The sequence below is a fragment of the Danio rerio genome, chromosome 10, assembly GCF_049306965.1.
Source record: "Danio rerio strain Tuebingen ecotype United States chromosome 10, GRCz12tu, whole genome shotgun sequence".
Classification (NCBI taxonomy): Eukaryota; Metazoa; Chordata; class Actinopteri; order Cypriniformes; family Danionidae; genus Danio; species Danio rerio.
The window spans coordinates 36,294,874-36,321,871 of record NC_133185.1 but is presented as its reverse complement, the minus strand read 5'-3'; the positions used below and the strand labels follow the sequence as shown (position 1 = coordinate 36,321,871).

The window sequence follows — 26,998 nt, the reverse complement described above, 5'->3', positions numbered from 1 at the left end:
TCCTTTAAAAACCCTTTATTTTAAATAAAATTTCCTCTAGCTGAAATAAAACAAATAAGACATTCTCCAGAAGAAAAAATATTGTAAGAAATACTGTGAGATTCCTTGCTTTGTTAAACATCATTTGGGAAATGATTTGGGAAATTTCCAGGAGGGCGAATCATTTTGACATCAACTGTATATAATATTTTTTATGTTTGTTTGTATTTGAGATTAAATATGATGCATTATTAACATTTTTAACAGCTTTTATCCCCTCTTATCCCATTATTCCCGCAGATGTGAGTCCCACAGGTCAGGGTGTTGACCATCGTCAGGTGCAGAGGGAGCTGGGAGAAATGTCTGTACAGCTTCACGAACCCGTGCTGTTGACGGCCTCCAGTGTGAAGATCAGCTGGAACGTGAGTCAAATCTGTCCTCCGCATCGGCTCTTCTGATTCCCTTGCACTTCTCGTTATCTCATTCCTTCATTCCTCTGTCCTGTACGCCAGGTGGACCGTCAGTCGCAGTACATCCAGGGTTATCGGCTGCTTTATCGGCCTGTCGGCGGTTCCTGGTCCCAGCAGGAAGTGAAGGGTGCAACAGAGCGTAGCGCCGTCATCGCTAACCTGCTCAAAGGCACCGAGTACGAGATTAAAATACGACCCTACTTTAACGAGTTTCAGGGCCTGGACAGCCGATCGCAGACACTCCGCACGCCAGAGGAGGGTGAGAGAGAGATTTCTGTTTCATTCACTTCAGTTTATTGGTTCAATTCCAGATCATTCAACTCTACTCTGCTTCAATGTGTGTATTATGAAGATGAATCACTTCAATCTGGGAAATCTAATTATGGAGGGATAATGGAGATTAGCTGTTAGAGAAACTGTTTTCTCTGCTCTATTTTTTTTTTTTTTTTTTGCAAATGATTTAATGTATTTTTAAGAAAGTATCACTGAATTACTCTTCTAATTATATATATACTGTATATATATATATATATATATATATAAATTTTTTTTTCAATTATATTTAATACAAAACGATTTGTTAATTATCTTTATGAAAATTAAATGTACACAGTTTTTATTGGAAGTTATTTTGCTTTTTAAAAATAAATTTAAATATTTTCATATTTTTATTCAATTCAGTTTGAGTCCATGCTGTTCTATTCAGCTGTAAAGAATGCAAACAAAATATATTAAAATGTGTATGTGTGTATTTCAATATGATTATATTTAATTACAAGATTGTTCAATATTTTATTGAGACTTTTAAAAAGGCATTAATTATCTTTATGCAAAATAAATACCCATTTAATTGGAACTAACAGAAATTGATGCAGGCACGAAAAAATGCCAGAACGTAAAACTACATTGCTTTTACAAATATAATATTGTAAATATAATATATGTACTTAAATTAAGTAAAATATTTTTACATATTTTGTATCTATATTGAAGGTAATCAATGTTTTTGCATTACTCGTGATCATGCACACATATATTATAATTTAAATAAACATATTTTTGCATGCACAACATATTACCATAACATATACATGCAGAATATATATTAGTGCCATCAATCAATGAAAAAAAAAAATTAATTGCCTTTTTTTTTCTAATAATCACGATTAATTGCAATTTAAAGGCTGAAACTTCTCATTTTAGCTATTCAAATGTAAATGTAAACTAATGTAAACTGGAGAGAACGAAACTATTTAAATTCAAAATACGATTGCTTAAAAAAAAACGGGGGATATTAAATTCAGGAAGGCTAATAATTCTGACTTCAACTGTTTTTTTATTCAGTTGTTTTATTTTTTTCTTTTGTAAAAAAAAGTCCATTGATCTTTCACTTTCCATTCGTGCAAATCAATTTAACTCCACTCAGATCAGTTCAATTTCAGTTCATTCAACTCGAGCTGACTCCACTTTATGTGAAATAAATATTACTTATATTAATAATATTATTACAAATATTATATAAAAAATCAAATAATGTTCCTTGCTGAGTTGCGGCTTGAAAGGGCATTCACAGCGTAAAACACATGTCAGAGTAGTTGGCGGTTCATTCCGCTGTGGTGACCCAGCCGAAGTCAATTAATAATTTTTTGTATAATTTTGTTTTTTAAAAATCCATGTTACTTAAATAATTTTTGTAATCATAACTATCTTTGTACAAAATAAACATACATAATAATAAACATTTAAATCAACATTAAATAATGCAAGTAAAACAAAATACTTTTACATATAGTCATGCTACTATAAAAACTGTGTAATGAAAAAGTTCTGTCGTTGCTAACCTGCTGAAAATTCGACCCTACTTTAACAAGATGTTACTTTAACACAGACATTTTGCATGCCAGAGCAGGGTGAGAGATACATCTCTGTTGCTCTTTGAGTTTCCATTTGATGCACTTCATTTTAATTCCACTCTAATCGATTCAATTTGAGTTCATTCAACCCGGGCGACTCAGTTCTATTCCGCTGTATGCAATATGAAGATGAATCGCTTCAGTCTTGCAAACAGAATTAAGGAAAGGGTGCTAATGCAGATGCAGCGTTCAGCTTGTGGTTGTAATGGAGTTGTAATTGTGTTGCAGTGCCGAGTGCTCCTCCTCGAGCTGTGAATGTGGCCACAGTGAAGCTCAGTAACAGCTCTAGCATCAGTGTTTCATGGCAGCCTCCACCCACAGACATGCAGAATGGAGTCATTCAGGAGTACAAGGTGACAATTCACATACATGCAACATACAGTCTTACAGCCAACACAATATAACACATAACACATGCCCTGACCAGGTACATTATATATATAATTTTTTAAATTTATTTATTTAGTTTTTATTTAGGTTAACTTAAAAATAAGTAAAACTGATATAAAAATGTATTATAACTATAAATTCATACATGAAAAAATATGGAGCAAATGATAAGTTATGCATATTTTGTTATATATAGACAATTCAATTATCAATGAAATTTAGGCTATTAATATTAGCTGTAATATTTGGCCTGTTTATTTTATATATTTTTAAATTAAATTTAAAAAGAAAATTTAGTTTTTTAAAATTTTGATTTACTTTAAAATAAGACAAAATTAAAGACAAAAATGTAAAAACAAAATAATAACAAAAAATTATAAACTCAATTATATATAAATTAGGAAGCATATTGTGAATATATAAAAATATATAATATTTTAAATAATTGTTATATATATATATATATATATATATATATATATATATATATATATATATATATATATATATATATATATATTTATATATATATTTTATATATATATATATATATATATATATATATATATATATATATATATATATATATATATATATATACACTCTGTATATGTTATAATTTAAAATTAAAGTGCCTAGCCTATAAAGTACTTTTAATTGGTACTACTAATTAAGTTTAATAATTCAACAGAATAAATGCAGAAAATAATATTAAATATCCCAAAAAAAAGTCAATAAAACTCAAATAAATAAATATCTCAATCAGTTTTAGATGTACAAAATCTTAACTAATTCATTATTCAAAATAAGCTGCAATATATTTTTCTTGTCTTTAGTTGTTTTTTAGGGTGAAATATCATCCACTTTAATGATTTAATGATCAAATGTTTACTTCAGATGTTGTTATTGATGTGATTTCAGGTTTGGTGTCTGGGCAATGATTCTCAGACACGCTACAACATCAATCAGACGGTGGACGGCAGTGTGTTAAGCACTGTACTGAAGGGTCTGCTGCCTGGCGTCCTGTACCAGGTGGAGGTGGCAGCAGTGACCAGTGCAGGAGTGGGCAAACACAGCCAACCCGTATCTGTTCTTATCAGTGAGTGATTAAGCAATAAACCAACTCTGACTTTCTGAAGGAAAGAAATAGAATAGAGGTGTCCAAATACATGATATTGTAAAAATTCCCTTTGTTTAACAGTTAAAGTCTCGCTTTGAGACTAAATTTCTTAATACTTTTCAAAAGGCTGAGGTTTAGTATGGCATTCTGAGTAATATACACACATACATACACTTTGGTTGTGTATGTAATATTTACATAAACAACAACTTTAACAAAAGTAAAACTGTATAGCTATACAATACATTGGTACAGTATATAGACAAACTACATCATAAATATAAAAATAAATGAAGTTAAAAAAGTAATGTTTAAGTGACATAACAACATTCACTAAATTGTACTACTGATCAAATGTTACAATACAAATGTAATATACACCTAGAAATGAAAGTATAAAATATAAAAACATTCTTATTAGTAAGTGCTTGCTAAAACAACAGCCTTACATTTCAGAATAAAAGAATTAAAGACTTGTGGAGCTGAAATACAAAAAAAAGTGTACGTTTTATATCATTGCTTTTTAACATTCCTGCTTTGAGCTTTATGACGAGTTCACACTGCATGATTTTAGTCCTGATTTTGACAGATTTTGAGAAATCGACAAATGCCTGGAATTACAGGCAAATCGGTGCTCAGTTACGCGAGTAATAACCACACAGTGTGAATTATCAAAGATGCAATCTGAGAGAATCGCAGATGAGTCGCCGAAACCTGTGAGATATTTGGCTTGCTAAATATCTGGACCTGTCTGCGATTCAAGTCATGTCATGTGAAATGAGAACTGATTGAAAATAACATTGACGTTTACCTACAGCCAATGAGAGAGCAGCATTTTATTTATTTACTACAATATATACAAAATTACGCTGCACGGGTTCTGACACACACATCATCACGCCACCATATTACTCCTGTGCTTCTACAATTACATTGGCTTCCTATTAAACCACGGATTGATTTTAAGACCTTGATTTTAACTTTCAATCAGTGCATGGGTTAGCACCCAGTTACATCTGTGACCTGGTGACCCTCGCCACCCCAGCCTGCAGTCTTCGTTCTGCATCGGGACTTACCTTGTATCAGCCACGATGTAAACTCAAGACCATGGGTGGGGAGGCTTTCTCATACACTGCAACTAAGCTGTTGAATGCACTTCCCATTAGCATTAGGAATGCTGCCTTTTTAAGAAACTTCTTAAGACTCACCGTTTTAGCATTGCTTTTAACTTAGGATGATCATTTTCTTAACTTTTTATTCTATCTTATAGTTTATATTTTTATTGTTTTATTGCATCTTTTATTGTTGCGCTGTTTTGCTCGCCTTGTATTGCCTGTATTCTGCCTTGTAGCGCTTTGAGTTTAAGAAAAGCACATTGCAAATACAATTTATTATTATTTTATTTATTTTATTTATTTTATTTATTTTATTTTATTTTATTTTTGTAATTTTATTTATTTTTTTATTTTTTATTTTTTTAATTAATTAATTAATTTATTATTTTGAATCTTATAAGATCTGAGAGAATCGCCAATGAGTCGCTGATAACCGGCCATTGCCATCAGCCTTTACCTACAGGCAGTGAGAGAGCACCATCCGCTAGTATGGGTATCTGCAGGCCAGCGGGACGTTGAGGGAGAAGTTAAAAGTGCTTATTTTCAATCTATTTGGAAATGGAAGAAAAAACTAGTGTAAATTTGGCAGGAGCACCCATGTCTGTTTGACCTGTCATCTGAGCAATGCTACAACCAGGTCCAAAAAGAAAAAGACTTGAGAGAAATTTTTAATTCCCCAAATTTTTAAAGTCCAGTTGAGCAAAATAAGTACATTTTCTACCCCACTAAAGGCTTCTTTCTCGGTATGTAGTTAAAAACTAAAAATATAGTACATGACCTCACATTGTCTCCATGTCACTTCTCGCGTGTGTTTGGTTGTGAGATGTAGTTTGCGGACCGAGACGAAGTTGTCAGCGAGTCCTCCAATTGTAAAGTCATGCAGTGTAAACCTCCCGTCGCAGATCCATTTTGCAGTGTAAACACAACACAGACAGAGCAATATTCATGCAGTGTGAAAACATCTGTGACACGACTACTTTAAAAATCATGCAGTCTGAACTCGACATAAATTGTTTAAATCTTTCCAATAGCCTCAGTCCTATTAAAATAGTCTAAGTAACACTTTGAGCTCACTTTCTTTCTATATATAACAACTAATCAGGCTTAAATGTAAAAATAAATCAAATAAAAAGACAAAACGCAACATCACCTGAAAAAAAATCTCAATCGATGAAGCATACACTTCTAAATATTTACATGAAAATATAAAATATATAAAAATGTTCTTATCTGTGAGCGCTTGCCAAAAAAAAGCTGCTGGGACTTTCAAACTGAAAGGATTAGACTCCAAATACAAAGAAATGTGTCAATTCTCTTTGATTGCTTTTTAAAGTCCCGCTATGAGACTAAATTGCTTAAATCTTTCCAATAAGCTGAGTCCTATTAAGACATTCTGTGTGAGTAACACTTTGATCTCTCTCTCTCTCTCTCTCTCTCTCTCTCTGTCTGTTTTTCTCCAGAATTGCCGGCAGAGCAGCCCACAGTCACAGGTGGAGGCAGTGAATCTGAGGAGAATGTAAGTCTGGCGGAGCAGATCACAGACGTGGTGAAGCAGCCTGCCTTCATCGCAGGCATTGGCGGAGCATGCTGGGTAATCCTGATGGGATTCAGCGTGTGGATCTACTGCCGACGCAAGAAGAGAAAAGAACTCAGCCATTACACTGCGTCATTTGCATACACACCGGCAGGTATGCGTGTAGATATTTTAGTTATATGCATTCCATTGCTGGAACTTATATATTTTTATTGTAGTTTATTGAAAAGGCAAAAACTTTATATAAGTTTTTGCTTTGCTTTGCTTTGCTTTGCTTTGCTTTGCTTTGCTATGCTATGCTTTGCTTTGCTTTGCTTGTTTTGTTTATTAAAAGAAGTTTACACTTTTTTGGTGTCTTTGTTACAGCATAGCTATTTATTTTATTTTTTGTGTTTTATTTATTTTATTTTTATTTATTTTATTTTATTAAATTAAGTTTGTTACAGCGTAGCTATTTGTTTTTTTTTTTTTAATTTTATTTTATTTTATTTTATTTTATTTTATTTTATTTTATTTTATTTTATTAAAATTTATTGAAGATTATACTTTTTGTGTCCTTTTAACAGTGTAGCTGTTTTTTGTGAAGTTTACACTTTTTTATTTCTTTGTTACAGTGTAGCTATTTTATTTATTTATTCATTTAAAATCCTTTATTTATTTTATTTTTATTTATTTATTTATTTTATTTGTTATATTTATTTTATTTAGTTTTATGTAAATTTTATTTATTTATTTTTTAAATTAAATGAAGGTTAAACTTTTTGTGTCTTTTTTAACAGTCTGGCTATTTTGCTTTGTTTTGTTTTGTTTTTTATTAAATGAAAATTACACTTTTGTTTCTGGGTAGCTATTTTATTTATTTTATTTTCTATGTTTAATTTCATTTTTTATTTATTTTATTTTATTAAATGAAGTTTACACTTTTTGTGTCTGTTACAGCATAGATATTTATTTTTTATTTGATTTAATTTTATTTTATTTTTAAAAAATTAAATGAATGTTACACTTTAATTTTAGCATAATTATTTGTAGTTATTATAGTAAGTACATATAACATGTGTAACAAAACAAGTTTAAATAAAATGAATTAATAACGAGACATTAGAAAATGTTAAAAAAATTTAATAAAGTACATTGTTGTAATGGAATTTCATTTATATTTTCAACTTCATCATTTGATTAAACAGCATAGGTCTACTTTTATTCATCAATCATAAACACATTTATCCATATAGATTTGTACCTGTATTTAATTGCATTTTCATTTTTACAGTTGGTTTTCCACATGGTGAAAGTTCTGGACTTAACGGAAGGTAAACTACACTTTTAGCCCCTCAAGCATTGATTTAAAGCATAAATAAATTGATTTGAGAATAGTCTGTTCTCACGGATATTTTTGGATCTATCTGTAGGCCTGGTATGCTGGGTGCTAACATGGGAAATTATCCATGGCTGGCTGATTCTTGGCCTACTACCAATCTTGTGCACAACGGGAAAGACTCAGTGAACTGCTGTACATCTAAACACGAAACACCGGAGAGATACTATAACGGTAAGACTTGATTTTATAGAGTAACACCACTGACTGTACTGTTTAAAGAGGACTTATTATGCAAAAATCCCTTTTATAAGGGGTTTGACCACAGTTGTGTGGCAACAGTGTGTAAATATTACCCGCTTCTAATGCTAGAAATTATTTATTTCAATTTTTTATGATCACAATTCATAAAAAACATTCTGCAGAAACACTTTGATTGACATTCTCCCTTTGTATGTGTCATGAAAGGGGGGAAAGCCCCACCCCTTAGTGACGATCTCTCCCTCATTAGCTTAAACAGCTCTAAGTGAGAAGCAGCCATCCACCATCAGCGTTTTCTCTTGCTGAAGATAATATCAGCAACTAACAGGATTATAAATGTGGAGTTTTAGGATTCACAAATGAACACTGTAGACTGCATAGTCGCTTCTTTTGAAATTGGTTTGTGGGATAGACTATTTAGAGTGTTCTGGCCTGAATTTGGCTTACTTTATTATACAAACTATGCATCTAATTTGATTTTACTTTAAGGCTTTATGTAAAAACAAACACCTATTTTAAGTCTTGTGAAGAGAGTCTTTTGAACTCTTAAACTGCTGGTTTCAGACTGTTGAATGACTTTTTTTTATTCTGGCATGATTGGTGCGATTATGCCTTTACAGTAGTATGAACTGTTAAAGTGTGGTCAAATGAATATCTACGATTTAAATTATTGTTTAAAATACAAATCAGAGTGAACTTTTTTTACATGCAAAGAGACCCCCCCCCCCCCCCCGATACATCTTGTTTTAATGTCCTTTATGGGGGATCAAGCCTTAATTAGGGGGGTCAATCCCCCCATACCCCCCTGTAATTTGCACTCTGTATATAGATACTACAAGTTTTCTAAAATGTTATGTAAACCATGCACCAATTAACACACATTTCTACTGAAAAAAGGTAAACTCTGGATGAAATCAGGTTCAGAATTCTTGTTTAATGTTCATCTCATTTTAGAGTCACATGTTTAAAAATTAAATGCAGCCATGCATACCTCCAGCTACATAATTCGCAGTCTCCAGAAACGTCCACGGTACTACGTTTTCAGAATGAGCCTGTGTTGGTTTTTATATAGAATTTGGGAGAATCTCATTTTATCACTCCAAAATTCAGAAAATGCTGTTAACCATGGGAAAAAGGGATGTTATTTTTTATCAGTCAAATCACATTTGAACAAATCCCTACAGTATGTGAAAATCTTTAGGATACAAGTATGAAATACTAAATACGTTGTGCAGTTTTGGTGTATGTATTATTATATCTGATATTGTAATTCTTTAAATGATTTTAATATAGCTTAGGCTATTTTATCTGACACTGTTGTGTTGAGCCTACAAAAGTGAAGATGTAATTTGTATTTGATGTAAGTTTGAGTATTAGTAGACTGTCTGCTTAATATCTGCTGATATGCTCCTACAACAGACATTTAACGGACTATAAGAAACCTTGCAAATAAATATCAATTTACACCATTCCTAATCCTAACCCTAAACCCAACCTAACTGTCTGCTTATAATTTAATGAGAATTAGTTGGCATGTAGATGCAATGTTACCTAAATTCAACAAACGGACCATCAAAATAAAGTGTTACCATAAAGTTTCATGTCTTTCAATTGTATTCATATTTGAACACAGATATGTTTTCATTATCTCCAAAATAAATAAAGAAAGAAACCCAGCTGCTCTTTTGCCCAGTCTCACACACATGCATCTAAATGCGCATGTTTCACGCACAAACACATCTTTGTGTGACAACAACTCTCAAGAACTGAAAGTGCTGTGTCTTTAATGTGGTATAAAGATTATTATGCATTATTGGAACATCAAGGAGGATGCAGCAAAGGAATATCCTTTATTAAATTCAAACAACTTTATTATTTAATGTATCACCTTTAAATTTAAAAGGCAAGCATAAGGCCGATCTTAATAAAAAAAGACCCCTAGCCTATAAGGTATTTTAAGGAATATCTTAAACTGACCAGTAGCTATGTTTTTTCTCCTTTCCCTTATATTTATTTATTATAATGATGGAACTTGCGACCTTAGTAGGCTAACAATGGTTTGATTTGGGGCGTGTCCGCTAGCATTGGCCCGACATTGAAAAGTCGTCGTTCCTTGCGCCACCTAGTGGATATTGCAGGACAGCGCATGACAAATTCCAGCACAGCGCAAGTGGTGCTCACTGCAGAGCCATTTGGGCAGAGCTGAGCTCCAGCGAGGGGGAGCTTGAGCTCTCGCTCCTCCTTTCTTGCACTTCTTCTACGAGTGATGTCACTGGGGTTAGGGTTAGGGGTGGGGTGGGTGTACGCATTAAAACAGCTTATAGGAGGAGGAGCGAGAGCTCATGCTCCCCCTCGCTGGAGCTAAGCTCTGCTCAAATGGCTCTGCAGCGAGCTGTGTCTCGCACAACGTGTGAAGAAACGTGAATTCTCAGTGGGCACATCTGTACTGCAAGCAGGGGCATAGCAACCAGGGGGAATGGGATGGAAATGTCTCCCTCACTTTTAGAGACAGACCATTTAGAAACAGGTGATTAATAGTAGTGAAAAGTAGAGAAAAAAACTGCCTCTTAAAAATATGTATCATAATTGAAATTGACACAAAGCAATACAGTGTGATTAAAGAAACACTTACACATATATTTTGAATGTTTTCATTATATTACCCTGAAAATCACATAACGAAAAGAAGCCCAAAAATCTCGAAATTGGCGAGTGCATGAAAAGACAGACAGTGTTTATGCCTGCGGTGTTTCATCCTAATTAATTTAACGCTAACTTTCCATCTTCTGAATGAAACTGTAATTAATCTCCCATCTCTTTCTCAGAGGCGGGAATCTCTAATTACCTCAATCAAAATGAGAAGTACAGCGCAGACTCCAACGAGGGGCCGATCTACAGCACCATCGACCCCACCAGCGAAGACTTACGCAGTTTTACCGCTCAGTATTCTCAGCACACCACACCCTACGCCAGCACTCCCATTATGCCTTTCACCAACCAGGCGCCCTGCAGCCCTGAGCAAGATGGCAGCCACTGGATGACGCAGCCGGGAACCTCCAATGCTCAGTATGCCCAGCCAGACCGATCCAAGACTGAGAACGGTAGCGGTTCCGTCTTATTCATTCCTTTCTGTGCTGATACCAGTGATTTGCCTGGGTAAAAGCAGTAGCTATGTTTTCATTCACCTGTTTTATACGCATTTTGGATTTTTTCTTAAAAAAGTGCTTGATGGAAATGCCAAGATGCGCATAAATTTTGAAAAAGGCGCATACAATTTTTATTCAATAAGAAAAAATGCACATAAACTGTGATGGAAACACTTTTACTGAATAAATTCCAGTATGCACATTAAAAATATATACATTTATAAGAGAGATTGACAGCATTAGGAAAAATCTCTCTACTAAACAAAACTTGGGACGGCGGGTAAAACACCTGGTATGTTGTTTTGGTCATTCTAAAATGCCTTAACGATTTAAGTATTATTATTATATTAGTACCTCCAGAATTTTACGTATCGGCTTTGTCCTCTGAGGCGCAGGTCATTTATTAAATAAGGTATAAGGCTTCTGAAGAATGATGCAGTAGTGTGCATTAAACCAGGTAAGTGTGCATAAGCCAGGTTAAGACCTGAGTAAACCAGCAGTAGAGCAGGAGCAACAGATGAGAAGCTATGCTGGAGAATAAGTGAATATGTAAAGCGTATTTCAGGAGAGTAAGTGACATGTTATCAAATGAATGGACCATTATGACAATGTATGTAAACACTGAGAGGTTGCATCAATGTAAAGAAAACTGTAGTGTGAAAACAGCTGCTTGTGTTGCAGTAGACAGGGCCAAGAATAACATGAAATCCTCTCAGACCTCTTAGTAAAACAATTCTAAGATGGTCAAAAACGAAAACACACAGAAGCGGGGAAGGAACACAGAACAAAAGACACTTCAGATTGTCCGGAGGAGACTTCAGATTGCTCTGGGGTTTGCTCTGTACTTTCTCGGCTTGATTATGTTTCAATAGTCTATCTTCTGGTATTGAAAATCTCCAGTCTGATTATGGTTAATTAATTGAAAGAACTACGACACTTCTCCTTAAGCGAATTCTGCTTTTCTTTTTAGCACTAGTTTATCAGGTTTTGCTCTCTTTGACTCATCAGCTGTGTAAAACATATGCTGGATAAGTTGGCAGTTCATTCCACTGTGGGGACTCCTGATGAATAAAGAAACTAAGCCGAAGGAAAATGAATTACTGTAAATTGGATTCAGAGTTATTTTCACAATTATGTATTTATTTTAGTTTCAGGAATTATATATTGAAATATATTTATATAATATATAATAAAGTACATTTGATTGAATATAAAACAAAATTCTTAAAATTCTAAGTTATTTTTAAAAATTTGGTAATAAAATATTTATATTTCATTAATTCAATTTATTTCAGTTTTACTCATTTTAATAAAAAGGTAACAAAATTATCTTGAATGTAAGAAAATATAAAAAAGAAAAATATCAAACGTAACAAAACATTTCGGTTTCTTATATTTTCATTAGTTTTTCAACCAATAATTATATTTAATTTTAGCAATATTTAGCGTAATCTATAACAACACAGTTCTTGTTATTCACTAGCCCTTTTGCTTTATTACTCTTTCTTACTCTTTTTGTCCATCTTGATAAAATGGGTACAATGGACAGCATTAGAAATCTGTTGAAAAAGTCTTCTCTCTGTTAAACTAAACTCTTTTATTGATTTATTAAATAAGCTAAAAGACTTATGGAGCTTGTCCCGCAACAAATTCAGTTTTTCTCTTTGATATTTATCACAAGTTTATCAGGAAGTGATGATTTTGTTCCCTTTCACTCATTGGATGAAAATGCTGCAACTTAATAGATTTTATAAGGATATTTAATTTAATAAAAATGTTAAAGTCTTAATTATTAAAAATGATTTATAAAAATATTTCTATTTAATCAATTCTTTTTATTTCAGTTTTACTCATTTTAGTACTTCATCTCAATTAAAAAGGGTCATATTTTATTACCTTTTAATAAAAAGAGGAATAAAACAATCTTGAATGTAAGAAAATATATATAAAAAAATATTGTAACAAAGACATTTCTGTTTCTTATATTTTCATTAGTTTTTCAACCAATAATTTTATTTAATTTTAGCATTATTTCAAATGTTTATGACAACAAAGTTTTTGTTATTCACTACATCTTTTCTTTCTTACAGTAAAACAACCAAAGCAGAAGTTGATGGGGAAGCCGGTGAAAACCCCATCTCTCAACTGGATGGATGCGCTGCCGCCTCCACCCATCTCTGGAGATCTGGAGCAGTGTGACGAGGAGGATGATAACGAACTAATACAAGACATGGGGTAAAGTTGACTTAAAGCCTTGAGATTCGCTTCAGTGCTGTGCCAGCTGGACAAGCCACTCTTTAGCATTACATAACAAACAAAACTTGTATTGTGATACCAATGTTGATTTGACATGCTATTTAAACTCCCATAACAGAAACCTTCAGTTGTTATTCAGTTATAGCAGGGCTGAATGACAAGAAAATATCGGTCCAGTCACTGGAACTTTAGCAGAGGAAACAATTTCAAAATTTTTTACTTCATTTCCATGTATACCTGTCAAGATCATTTACCAGTTAGTTTTATTTTAGTTTTAGTGATTTTAGATTTCGTATTAGCCAGATTTTTTCCAAAATTACATCCTATCAGTTTTTTCTACAAATTAGTTTGAAGTATTTTAGGGCTTTAATAGTTTCAACAGAAATAGTATTGAAAAAACATATTATTGTAGTATTTATGTACACTTATTGTGACATACGATAGTGACAACGGGGTTGAGGATTCACATGCAGTATTTATTAAGAACAGTAGGCATGCAACAGTCAAACAAAGGAGCAAACAGTATCATACAGGCCATATCTGGCCACAGGCAAATAGATCGGTCCAGGCGGCTAACAGCATAAACAATAAACAAAGCGAGGGTAAAGAAACATGGCATGGGAAAAACAAGATAAAGTAAAGGCTTCGTAATGTTGACAGATTAACAAGACTCAGCCATGTGTGTGGAAATGAAAGGTGTCTTTACAGTCCAGGTAATGAATCAATGATGAGCTTCAGCTGTGTGTTTGTATGTGTATGTCATCAGGGACAAGCGGAACAGGTGTGTGTGAGGTTCATGACAGGAGTTGTAGTCCATTTTGTGGCAGATTTGTAGTTCTCCAGTGATCCGCTGTAGCTAGATTGGTGGTGAATGTAACAGTTATATTAATATTTTGGTTTTACTTTTATGCTCAAAAGTTCCGTTTTTATTTTTGTGAATATATATATATATATATATATATATATATATATATATATATATATATATATATATATATATATATATATATATATATTGTTAATATTTGTTTTAATTAAAAGGAAATATAAAAAATTTATTACATATACATTGTCAATCCCCAAATTATTCATACCCCTGGCAAATTCTGACTTAAGGTTACTTTTATTCAACCGCAGCCATACTGTATATATATGCTATAAAAATATACTATAAATAAATAAAATAGTCCAGTTCAGTTCTTTAGTACTCAATCTTATTACAGTTTGAGTCACTGAGTTCTCACACACCCGTTCCACAAATCATTTCACTTTACAACTTAATTTCCATGTCCACCTGCCGACATCTTTTACCAATTTGCAGCCTGCTGAGAGCAGAGATCATGGCCTCGCTCAGGCTTCTAGACAAAGTTTTGCTGATTGTTCCAGGAAAAACTCTCAAAATTCACAGTTCAAGAGCAGTGTGATTGCTGTCGACAAGCCTGTATATAGAAGCTAACAAAGTTACAGATATGCTACCCTTGAGTCTGGCCTGTTTCCTCATGACGGCCTGACTGAATTATGGTCTGGATCGCATTAGCTCCTTGTTAGCGAAGCGCACGGTCAGCTTTAGCCTCGTAGTGCCCTGGCCACAGGCAATGACGGATAGAGACGCTCTTATTGCTTTCTGCCGCCATTTCAGCCCAATGGCTACACTAACAAGGGCTAGTCACATTAGCCGCAGCGGTTAACCAGCCCTGAGATCTGTGAATCAGATAACCTTGACATAGCTTAAGCACATTAGTCAGTGACAGCTTCAACTCTTCTCAAGTTTCTTCCTCCAAGCATTAAACGTTATTCAAAGCACTAAACTGAAAAAAATAAACCTTGAATCAACTTTAAGTATGAATGCAATTTGTTACAGCTAAAATGTGTAGTATAAGGGTGCTTTCACATCTGTAGATCGGTTATTTTGTTCCGAAACAGGGATTATAATTTTTATAATGTTGCACTTTGTTCTTGGTTTGCTTTTACTCTGCAAAGTTTCTAAATGAACCAAAATAGCGAAAAACGGTAAAGTCTAGGTAGGAAACATGGTCGGCCAGAAATGCGATATGCACATCAGCATAGCATCATTTTTTATGACACTGTATAACAATAATTAATATTTTTACAGTACTGTGACGATTAGGTTTAGGGTTAGGGTAGGGGTAGATGTTAAAAAATACAATTTATTGGGTAGTTTAATAGATAACATAAATAATACTAGCCTAGGTACAACTACTGTTTTTACGTTACTGTGATAGTTGGGTTTAGGGTTGGGGTAGGGGTAGACGTTAATAAAATACAATTAATGCCATATTTAGTAAATTATATAAATCATTTTCGTTAACTTCCGGCCGCAACCATATTTGATCTAGCAACAATCTTTAGCGCGGATCAGAGTGCGATTGCTGATTTCACATATGCCAAATGAATTAGGGAAATGTGCCAGGTTTTGAAACAAAGGTCTAGGTGTGAAAGCACCATAATTTAACTTTGGTTCAAACTTTAAAATGAAATTGAATCTAAATATTTAATATGCAAAATATTTAATGTGGTAAAGAAAAACGTAAAATATTGTTTGCTATATGGATCACTGTTTTATTTTATTACATTTTTTTACTTTGGTAAAATGTAGACTTTTGTTTTGGATATATATCATTTTACGAAGTATAGTTTTACTTTCGACCAAAATAAAATAATTATTGTAAGTTATTAAAGCTAAATCTATAAATTTAGAATTGAATTATGAATTGAATTACTTTGATTAAAATGTAAAATTTTACAAATTTTTTTTGTTATATACTTCTTCGAGAAAAAACTAATGCTTTTAATTAGGGCTGTGTAATTTGGGCAAAATATCTATTTGCGATTTTTTTGACAAATATTGCAATTTGATTCGCGATTAAATTTTGTAGTCAAGATTTAGCTCAATAATCTGTTATTGCAAGTTGTTGCAACAATTCTGCGACAGCTCTTAAAAATTACCTGTTTTTGTTCATTGTCTGTGACTTTAAAACCAAAATATTCCCATAATGCTGTTTTTCTTTAAAATTAATTTGTCTTTTAGTGCTTCTGAAGCAGCAGACACCATTATCCCACTTGTCTGTTCCTGTTTTTTTCTTTTCTTTTTTTTTACTGTGGGTGTTCCACACAGTTTGGTTGTGAACGAAAGTGTGCTTACTCGCTTTGGTGGGGGAAATTAAATAATACATTTTATATCGCAGCCTCTTGCTATTAACTAATTGCAACATTTCAAATTGCGGTTGCGATTCATTTTAGATTAATTGCACAGCCCTACTTTTAATTTTTAAGAAGGTTTGTTTATTGCTTTAAGGCAAATTAAATAAAACTGTTTAAAACAGAAACCAAATTTTTTCCACTTAATTGAATATAAAAATATACTTTGAATTGTTTCACTTTTTTCCATTGTGGTCTGGATCTTCCTAACTATGGTGTGATGAACTCGTGGTCACAAGGTTAACCTTTTCCCAGCCCGAAGGCGAGAGTGTTACCGCATTATGACTGTAATCTTAATAATAACTCAGCAAGAGCTGCCACGTATGAAGTAAACCGAGAGTGTCATTCAGCTCAGCAGTTTGCCCTCAAAATGCTCAAGGCGAAACGTGGAGTCGGTGTCAGTCAAAATGCCACGGCGTTTAACTGATTTTCCATCGCTCTTGCTGGGATTGGAGCTGAAAGTTCATGCATATTGTTATCTGTCTGGTTTGACAGGATCGATATGCCACCGGTTGCATTGACCCGGTGATTACTGCAGCAGGCGATCATAATGAGTGTGGAGTGATTGATTCAGCGAAGGAGTTACTTAACCTTCTGCTGAAAATGAGGGAATTTAGTTATAGAGCAGGATTTAAGTCACTTATTCTGTCAATCTGAAGGTGAAGGTGAAGAATTGTTGCTGGATTATGCTCGTGCTTGACAGTTTGATTGATTGCTGTTGTTCTGTTTGTCAGTTTTATGTGATAATTATTTTATGAAATGAAGGAAATGCTAAATGTACAAAAAAGTTACTAATTTGTGTGTTTGTATGTGTGTTTATTCTCACAAAGGAAAATTTGTTACAATAAAAATGTAATAATTTGTCAAATGCTTTAACTTTTTAAAAATAACACATTTCTTTAATAATCTAGTTTAAAATGTAATTAATTCCTGTGATTGCAAAGCTGAATTTCCAGCCTAAGTTCTTTAGTCTTGATCTTTCAGAAATGATTTTAATATGCTGATTGGCTACTTGATAAGAATTTAGTTTTATGAGGAATTTTGTGCTTTTTAGTACTTATGCATTTGTTTGTTTTATTGTTTGCAGGCTTATTTTAGGAATAACATGAGAAACAACATTTCTCAGTCAATATAGGCAATGTATTTTGGTGGATTTAAACAAAACAGATTCATTAAATAGATACATTTATTCTAAAAGAATATTTTAGTCACCAGACCTATTTAGAAATAAAATAATAATACAATTAAATTCTAGCAAAATGTTGCCAAAAAATTACACCCTACAAAATTTCAACTAAATATTTCCAATTATTTTGCTTCTCTTGATTTTTGAAATTTGTATTTAATATTTTTCTATAGCATATAAATTTAAGTGTACTAGTTTTTAGAACGTTATCGTAAGTTATTTTGTTTGATAAGCTTCAGATTTGGCTTCAGTACTGAATAATCTAATGCCAAATATAATATTGTATAGTTTCCTATTAAGAATATGAATTTAAAATATATATATTTGTGAGGGGTGTACTTATATATGATGAGCACTGTAGGTATGTATAAAACAGTGTACTGTATGGAATATACAAATTAGTTTTCCCTTAATTAAACTCATTTTATCCAAGTTTTTACCAAAAAAAAGTCAGTTTACATTTTTATTATTTAATTTAATTTTATAATAAAATACAAATGTTTGTCTTTATTTTATTTTTTAAATTTTATTTTTTGCATTTTTTAAAATTATTTTTTAATTTAAATAAAATAAAAACATACTGAAAACATAAATATTGTATAATGCTTTTATAATTTTTCAGAAATCTTATCATAACACAACAGAGCATTTAGTGTATTTATAATAATACATTTTCCATGCCTATAAACAAATATTTTCCCTATTAAAACAGTAAATTTTATACTTTATAAAAAGACAGTAGCTTTTATTTACATCACAGCCAATCAATTAAATTCATGTTTATTTATATATTTATGTATATTTTGTCAAAGCAGCTTAACATATAAGTTCTAGTAAATTGAAACTGTGTCAGTCCGGTTTTCAGGGTTCAAGTTCAGTTTAGTTCAGTTCTGCTGGATTTACAAGGATGCATTTTTCATTATTTTAGTAGGTAATTTTACACTTATATATTGTTAACAACCCTACAGTATTTTAAGATTTCATAAGAAGTCCAATTAATTAATCAATCAATCAATCAATTGATTGATTGAATTGCCATCAGACATTACATGCTTTGTAACAAGTAAAATGAGGTTTAAAAAATAATTTAAAAAATATTTAATGGAACAATATTAAGTGGATTGTTGATTTGGATGTTATGTATGAATTTTGTATTTTAATGTTTTTATTAGTCTTTGTTGTTGTGTATTAATGTAATTTTGTGTAATGTTCGATGGACCCCAGGAAGAATAGCCACTACCTTGGTAGTGGCTAATGGGGATCCTGATAAAAAAAAAAAATCAATAAAAAAAAATCAATCAATCAATCAATGGCTTCTATTTGGATTGCATCTGGCTTTATTTATAGACCTGGCAATAATATTGAAACACTTCTCCATGCACAGGTCTGATGAGGAAGAGTGGTGTCCTCCTCTTCCCGAGCGGTCTTATCTCATGGACGGCATGGTGGAGGACGGTCCAGTTCCACCACCAAGAGGAGAAGCTTCTTCACCCACTACGTCCTACAGCCACCAGTCCACCGCCACCTTAACCCCTTCTCCCCGAGACGATGGACACTTCCACGATATACCACGCTTACACCAGCTCGAACAACCACACATGACACGGTGAGACTTTTTATTTGGTCCCTTTGTGTTTTTAGAAAGTTTGAGATTGCTCCACTTTTATTTTTAGTTTTAAAAAATATCCGTAAATTAGTTTTCCTTATACAAAAAAGATGCAATGCGCTTGTTCCAACAACTGGTGAGAAAATTTGATATCCCCCAGAAACATTTTTTTAAATATCTACAGGTAAGAAGTTTTATACAATAAGAAATTAAAACGCATTCAAAGATATCATTGTCTGTCATAAAAGATCACACTCTAACACATTTAAGAGGAATCAATGTTTTATAATATACTCTTAGAGGGATCAAAATATAACTCTTTATCCTACTTATCAACATGAAAAAATGATTTTCAAGAAGACATATCTGAAGAAGAATGGATAGATTCTTGTTTATTTGCCCTAAATAATAGTATTAACACAAGTTGTAAATTACTGCAATATAAATGGCTCCTTCAAACCTACAGGACACCAGCTAGACTGCATAGATTTAACCCAAATGTTCCTGATAGTTGTACAAAATGCAATAAAGAAGTGGGTACCCTTTATCATTGTGTATGGGAGTGCAATCAGATCCAAACATTTTGGAAAGAGGTTCTTATCATGATTGGTACATTAATTGAAGAAAATATGCATTTGGTTATAATAATTTTTATTTCATATATTCCCTGAAAACCTGCATCTGAACACAAGCAAACGCAAACTATTAGATTTTAGTTTACTCCAAGCAAAGTGTATTATTGCTTTAAATTAGAAAATAACTTAAAGGCCATTCTGTGGCCAGTGTATTAAAGCTAGCAGTCTTGCTCTGGAGAAGCTGACATACACTGTTAAAGGGAAATTACAAGATTTTTATAAAATATGGACCCTTTTTGAACCAGGTGGACTATGCAACATTTTTTGATGTTTGAGCTTTCAAACCCTTGTTGGTGTCTTACTGATTGTTCAGATGTCTTACATTTCAGCAACAATTTACAAAGTTGTTTAATGAGTAAGACTGGAAAGCTGTGAAATGCAAGATTCAAAAATACACTGAATATTGTTATGATTTTTTTTAATTATGTTCTGTTATTATTTGAATTTATGGAATTTATTTACATATTCATGTTCACATTTTTAACCATTTGTCTTTTTAATTTTTATGCATTTTTTATTTTTATGTATTTTGTTCTGTAGTTCAAACAAAACCCAATGAATATATATATATTTTTTTAAATCAGCTTTTTTCTGTATATTTTTGCTAATTTATGTATGCTTTTGAATTGCATTATGGCACCTTGATCTTTCTTCCAACAAGTTTTAACCTTGAAAAGTTCAAAAAACTTTTATTTACAATTTAATGTGATATATTTTCTGGGTTTGTGTTGTATATTATGCTACAAAAACCTTGTAATAAACAGCCAGTGCATTTTCTGTCCTTTTACAGGCTATTTTTTTATATATGATTTCTTATGCATTGTGCTATAACTACTAAAATGTCAATAGAAGTCACTTTGTTAAACTGTAGAGTTGAATTTTTAACATCAAAAGTTGAGCAGAGATCAACATCCCATAATGCAATTCACAACCGCAAATAAAGAGAAAACACTTGTCAATCACAAAATACGGAAATTGTTAATTAATTTTAATTTTTTTATTTTCTTACAGTCTGCATCACGTCTAAAATGTACTGTAATTCATATCGTAATTAAATGAATGACATTGTTCTCCGGCATCTTTATTTGTTTTCACTCTCTTAGGGGAGTTTTTAAGGTGTTATTGTTCATTCCTCCAGGAGAAAACATGTTTTATGAATTATTTATTCCTCTGCAGGTCTGCATTTTTTGTAGATGATCATGGCACAAAGCAAATATCCAGACTCTCATTAAGCTTCCTGCTAGACTGCAGTTGAGCCAAGTTTGGAAAGATCATTTACTTTTACAGAGTGCTGATTTTGGCCTACTGTATTTTACTTAATATGAGCACATATAATAGGCTTCATATGCCTTGTTGGCACTGAAACTGCAGATCTGGGCTAAAACAAAGAGATCCATTGAATGAGGCATGTTTTCTGATCGTATTTCATGCTGTCGAACTTTGTTCCAACTAACCCAGCGTATTTGTCATTGACAGCCGGTTGCCGTGTGGACCAGTGCCTGTGCCACGAGCACCAAGCCCACCTCTAACCCAATCCAACCCAAACCTGTCAGCCAATCAGGAGTGTCCTGACAACACTGTGCCACACCGTTCAGCTCATAAACGAGACCTGAGCCAAGGAGCTGCACAAAGTGTAGAGAACATCAGCAACACCACACCAGGTGTGTTTTATCTCAGTATACAGATATGTGCTACAGAGGTCTATGCTTTACACCTGCATACATTATACCGACAAATTTTCATATGTTTTAAACATTAATGAGTTCAAATATGTTGAGTGTATAACATTACAGATTACAGAATATTAAGATTAGCTAGTTTTTGTTATGGGTTCTTCATTGTCATGTCGCATCCACTCTCTCAGGTCGAGCGAGGCCCTCCGCAGACCACACATCGTCTGGGCAGAAATCCAAGGTGAAGAAGAAAGCTTCCAAGAGCGCTCAATACCGGAGAGATATACTGCAGGGCGGTGAGTTACTGACCAGAGTGCAGTTAGTTAATCATTTAAGTCCTGCCCATTTAACATGCCGGACACATCTCTGCAGATCTGCCTCCTCCACCAGAGCCTCCACCCGAAGACCAGGATAATTGCGCTCATGTAGGGGGCTTCGAATGCGGGCAGACGTCCCTCGAGAGAGCCGGCAGCTCCAATTCGTCCATGGAGAGGAGAGAGCAGAGCACACCCAACCGGAAAAACTCGGCCCATAGACGGATAGACGGTTAGAGAATGTCTCAATCTGTTGTTTAGAGCTGACCCAACCCTATTCCTGAAGGCACACCAACAGTACTTATTTTGAATGTCTTTCATATCTGACCCATTCATTTCAGGATTTGGAGTCTCTTCTGATGTTCTGATGAGTTGATTCAGGTTTGTTTGATTAGGAAGAGGTTGATTATGTGTACTGTTGGTGTGCCTTAAGGAACAGGGTTGGGAAACACTGGTTTAGAATGCTCTATTTCATTATGCATAACTAAAAGACTACATTATTAGCCCTGCTGTACATTTTTTATTGTATTTCAAATATTTCGTAAGTAATGATTAAGTAATGATTTTTTTTCAGCAACATAATCGTTTTTAATAACACATTTCTGATAACTCGTTTCTGTTGTCCATGATGAGAGTACATAATATTTATCTAGTTATTAGTATTCAGCTTAAAGCACTATTTACAGGCTTACCTGGGTTAATTATGTTAACTAGGCAAGTTTGTTTAATTAGGCAAGTCATTTGGACAGCTGTGGTTTTTGTAGCCAACTGAAAGAATATAGAGTTTTTCTAGAAAAAGTCTTTCTTTTTTTGTTTGCTTGGCTGGAATTTTTTTAGCAACCATAAGTGCTTTTTTTACTATGATAATGTGTTCAAATATGTTGAATGTGTAACATAGAATATTTAGAACAGCTAGATTGTGTGCAGATTTTTTTTTATTCCAGCCAAACAAACAAAAAACTTTTTGCAGAAAAAACATATAATAGGAAATAATGTAACATTTCAGCAAAAAGTCTTTATTTTTTGTTTGTTTGGCTGGAATAAAATACTTGCACAAAATGTAGCTATTCTAAATACTCTACATGCTATACATTCAACATATTTGAGCACATATACACACACACACACGCATCGTTATTGTATAACGATGGTTTGTTTTGTAGACTATTGGAAAACCAATATAGCTTAAAGGGGGCTAATAATTCTGACTTCAACTTTATATATATATATATATATATATATATATATATATATATATATATATATATATATATATATATATATATATATATATATATATTCAACAGACATTTAACTAACTTTAAGGAACTTTGCAAGTACAAGTCAATTTACACTAACCTTAACCCCAACCTAACAGTCTACTTATAATCTAATGAGAATTAGTTAGCATGTAGATGCAGTATAACTTAAATTCATCACCGTACCATCCAAATAAAGTATGACCACAATATATTAATATTTTAAATGTATTTAATTTAATTATCAACTCAAACACACCAAGAGAAACCTTTCATTATCCAGTGGTCTTTTATTTGTTTCTTTTTTACATAGCTGTATATATGTATAGGGTTCTATTTCAGTCTTAGTCATTGCAGTTTCTTGATGAGCAGTTAATTAAAGTTATATTGTATCAATACACTTTTATTGACCCACAACTTTATGGTTTGTTTTTGTGGCTCGCAGCAGATGACGATTTAATTCCTTACAACAAGCCTAACTTCCTGTCCCGAGGTCAGATGTCCAGCAATTGCTCCACAACAGGAAGTTCATCATCACGAGGGTCAACGGGGTCGCGAGGGCAAGGAACGGGCAGGAAGAGAAATGATGTAAGACCAAGTAATATTGCAGAAAACCCCAGCCTTTTCATTTGTTTTCCTTCGGCTTAGTCCCTTTATTCATCAGGGGTCGCCACAGCGGAATGAACCGCCAACTTATCCAACATATGTTTTACACAGTGGATGCCCTTCCAGTTGCAACCCAGCATTGGGAAACATCCATACACACTCATTGACACACATACACTACAGCCAATTTAGTTCATGTAATTCACCTGTAGCGCATGTCTGTGGGGGAAATCAGAGCACCCGCAGAAAACCCACGCCAACACAGGAGAACAAGCAAACTCAGAAACGCCAACTGACCAAGCCGGGACTTGAATCAGCGACCTTCTTGCTGTGAGATGACAGTGCTAACCACTGAGCCACCGTGTTGCCATTCTTGGATATTTTTAAAGTAATTCAAGACAAAAAATACTGATTAACACAATGTAGTATTTGCCCTCAAATCCTCCCAAATCCTGACTCTAATCTCAAATCCTAAACATTAGCTGAGCTTAGTCAAGCACCGGCCCGCAAACATGTGCACAGCTTTATCTTTTCTTAACACTCTTTCGTTGGTGAGACAGAGTTGAGTAAGTGTGGATGAGTCTAGACTGAACCAGTCCATCTGGCTGCTGGGCACAGAATACAGTATGAAATTTCTGTAGAGCGAAGGAAGCCTAACAATTCTAGCCAGCAATCAGACTCTCTTTCTGAAGTTCATTTCCCCAGCGCTCAGTGAACTGATGCTATAACACACTGATCTGTCAGCAAAGTGGATTTTCTCCAATCCAAACACTTGGCCGATCACATATAACCGAGTTTTAGAGATAGAAAATCAAGCTCTAAACTGCATGAGACCCCTTCAAAGCTCTTAAATTAAAAATTTAGCTACTATAGAATTAAAAAGATGTAACAGTTATATATTTTTGTGAACTGTCCACAGTATTACAAATATTAGTTTAGCATTAATTGATGGAAGTATTGCTTGCTATTAATATTATTTTAAAAATAAATAATAAATAGTAGTGCTTGCAATTATTATTATTAATAATAATATGAATAATAATAATATTCATGGGACGAAGCATTGGCGCAGTAGGTAGTGCTGCCGCCTCACAGCAAGAAGGTCCCTGGGTCGATGGTTCGAGCCTTGGCTCAGTTGGCGTTTCTGTGTGGAGTTTGCAATTTCTCCCTGCCTTCGCGTGGGTTTCCTCTGGGTGCTCCGGTTTCCCCGGTGTGTGTGGATGCTTCCCAGAGATGGGTTGCGGCTGGAAGGGCATCCGCTGCGTAAAAACTTGCTGGATAAGTTGCCGGTTCATTCCGCTGTGGCGACCCTGGATTAATAAAGGGACTAAGCCTACAAGCAAATGAATGAATAATATTCATTCGTTCTTTTTTTCTGCTTAGTCTGCTTAGTAAATTAAAAATTAATGTATAAATGAATAATAATAATAATAATAATAATAATAGATGGAAATTATTTGGTGTTTGTTTTAAGGTTTGTAATTACTTTAATATTATCATTAGTATTAATTAGTTTTCCTGTTATGGGATTATAGAAGTATTGCTTTTAGTAAATAATAATAATAATAATAATAATAATAATAATAATAATAATAATAATAATAATAATAGATCAAGCATTATTTTGTGAAAATACAGTTGTATACAGTTACATGGATACATGGATACAGTTGTATCCATCCATGCTTCCATCCATCCATTCATCCATCCATCCATCCATCCACACTCATACACTACGAACTATTTAGTTCACCTATACCGCATGTGTTTGGACTTGTGGGGGAAACCGGAGCACGCGGAGGAAACCCACACAAGGGTGGGGAGAACATACAAACTCCACACAGAAATGCCAACTGACCCAGCTGAGGCTCGAAACAGCAACCTTCTTGCTGTGAGGCGACAGCACTACCTACTGCGCCACTGCGTTGCCCTCGCCTTGCCCTCGCCTTGATATTATTAATTTTTTTTTTTTTTCAATGTACATTGTATTTTTACCATGGTAAAATCAGAACTGTGACTTCTGATACCATGGAATGTTAATGCCATGACTTTAACAACTCAAAACAACTACAACAAACATGTTAAAGTGTTTGGTTTTTCAACATTTGTAACTCATCAATTAGTCAAATGTAGCACATCAAAATATAACACATCAATTTAGTCAAATTTCATTAGATTAAACCTGTTGCATGGGACGAATCACTTGAAAACACTTTTCAATCTCTATAGACATGAATAGTTGTGTGAAACTGAGCTGTCTCCATATGGTCTGAGAAGTCTCCTCAGATGTGTGTCCCGCTCTCAGGTTTCCCCCCTCTGTGAAACATAAAAGACAGACTCATAAAAGAGGACTCTACGTTCCCCGGGGAGGGAGTCTTGGGTTTCACGTGGTTAGCGTTATCTTTCCAGTCGGACAGAGAGCGTGAATAGGTGCTTGACGGAGGGTCTGCCCATAAGATCACCTTCATTCTTCCTCCTCAGATCTTGTCACGTCACATGATGGACAATTTCTGCTGCGTTAAGTCATCTATAGACATACCTGCTTTTGTTCTCAGAGAGGCCACGATTATCTGCTGAATAGACCAGCTCAGTTCAAATAACCACTGCTATTATATTATATTATATTATATTATATTATATTATATTATATTATATTATATTATATTATATTATATTATATTATATTATATTATATTATATTATATTATATTATATTATAGTCATTATATTTTATTATATTATATTTATTATATTATATTCATTTAATTATACTATATTATATTATATTTATTATATTATATTCATTAAATTATATTATATTATATTCATTATATTATATTCATTATATTATATTCATTATATTATACTATATTATATTATTATATTATATTATATTTTATTATATTATATATTATATTCATTATATTATATTCATTAAATTATACTATGTTATATTATGTTATATTATATTATATTCGTTATATTATATTCATTATAT

At 33.2% G+C, this 26,998-nt stretch overlaps 1 protein-coding gene across 7 annotated transcripts in view; it reads left to right on the top strand.

Moving 5' to 3' along the window:
• The window catches only part of robo3 (roundabout, axon guidance receptor, homolog 3 (Drosophila)), a 265,569-nt gene that overhangs the window by 237,160 nt on the left and 1,411 nt on the right, over positions 1-26,998 (top strand). For 4 of the 7 annotated variants that reach the window (XM_005172638.5, XM_005172636.5, NM_131482.3 and 1 more), the window contains 14 exons: positions 280-401; positions 492-708; positions 2,591-2,715; positions 3,674-3,851; positions 6,448-6,675; positions 7,795-7,834; positions 7,934-8,073; positions 10,926-11,201; positions 13,337-13,481; positions 19,292-19,513; positions 21,625-21,809; positions 22,013-22,117; positions 22,194-22,367; positions 23,840-23,982. In XM_005172638.5, coding sequence (XP_005172695.1) covers positions 280-401; positions 492-708; positions 2,591-2,715; positions 3,674-3,851; positions 6,448-6,675; positions 7,795-7,834; positions 7,934-8,073; positions 10,926-11,201; positions 13,337-13,481; positions 19,292-19,513; positions 21,625-21,809; positions 22,013-22,117; positions 22,194-22,367; positions 23,840-23,982 — 2,300 coding nt within the window. The remainder of the gene's footprint in view (positions 1-279; positions 402-491; positions 709-2,590; positions 2,716-3,673; positions 3,852-6,447; positions 6,676-7,794; positions 7,835-7,933; positions 8,074-10,925; positions 11,202-13,336; positions 13,482-19,291; positions 19,514-21,624; positions 21,810-22,012; positions 22,118-22,193; positions 22,368-23,839; positions 23,983-26,998) is intronic. The other 3 variants (XM_005172637.5, NM_001328416.1, XM_073913514.1) reach the window with 1 other exon arrangement.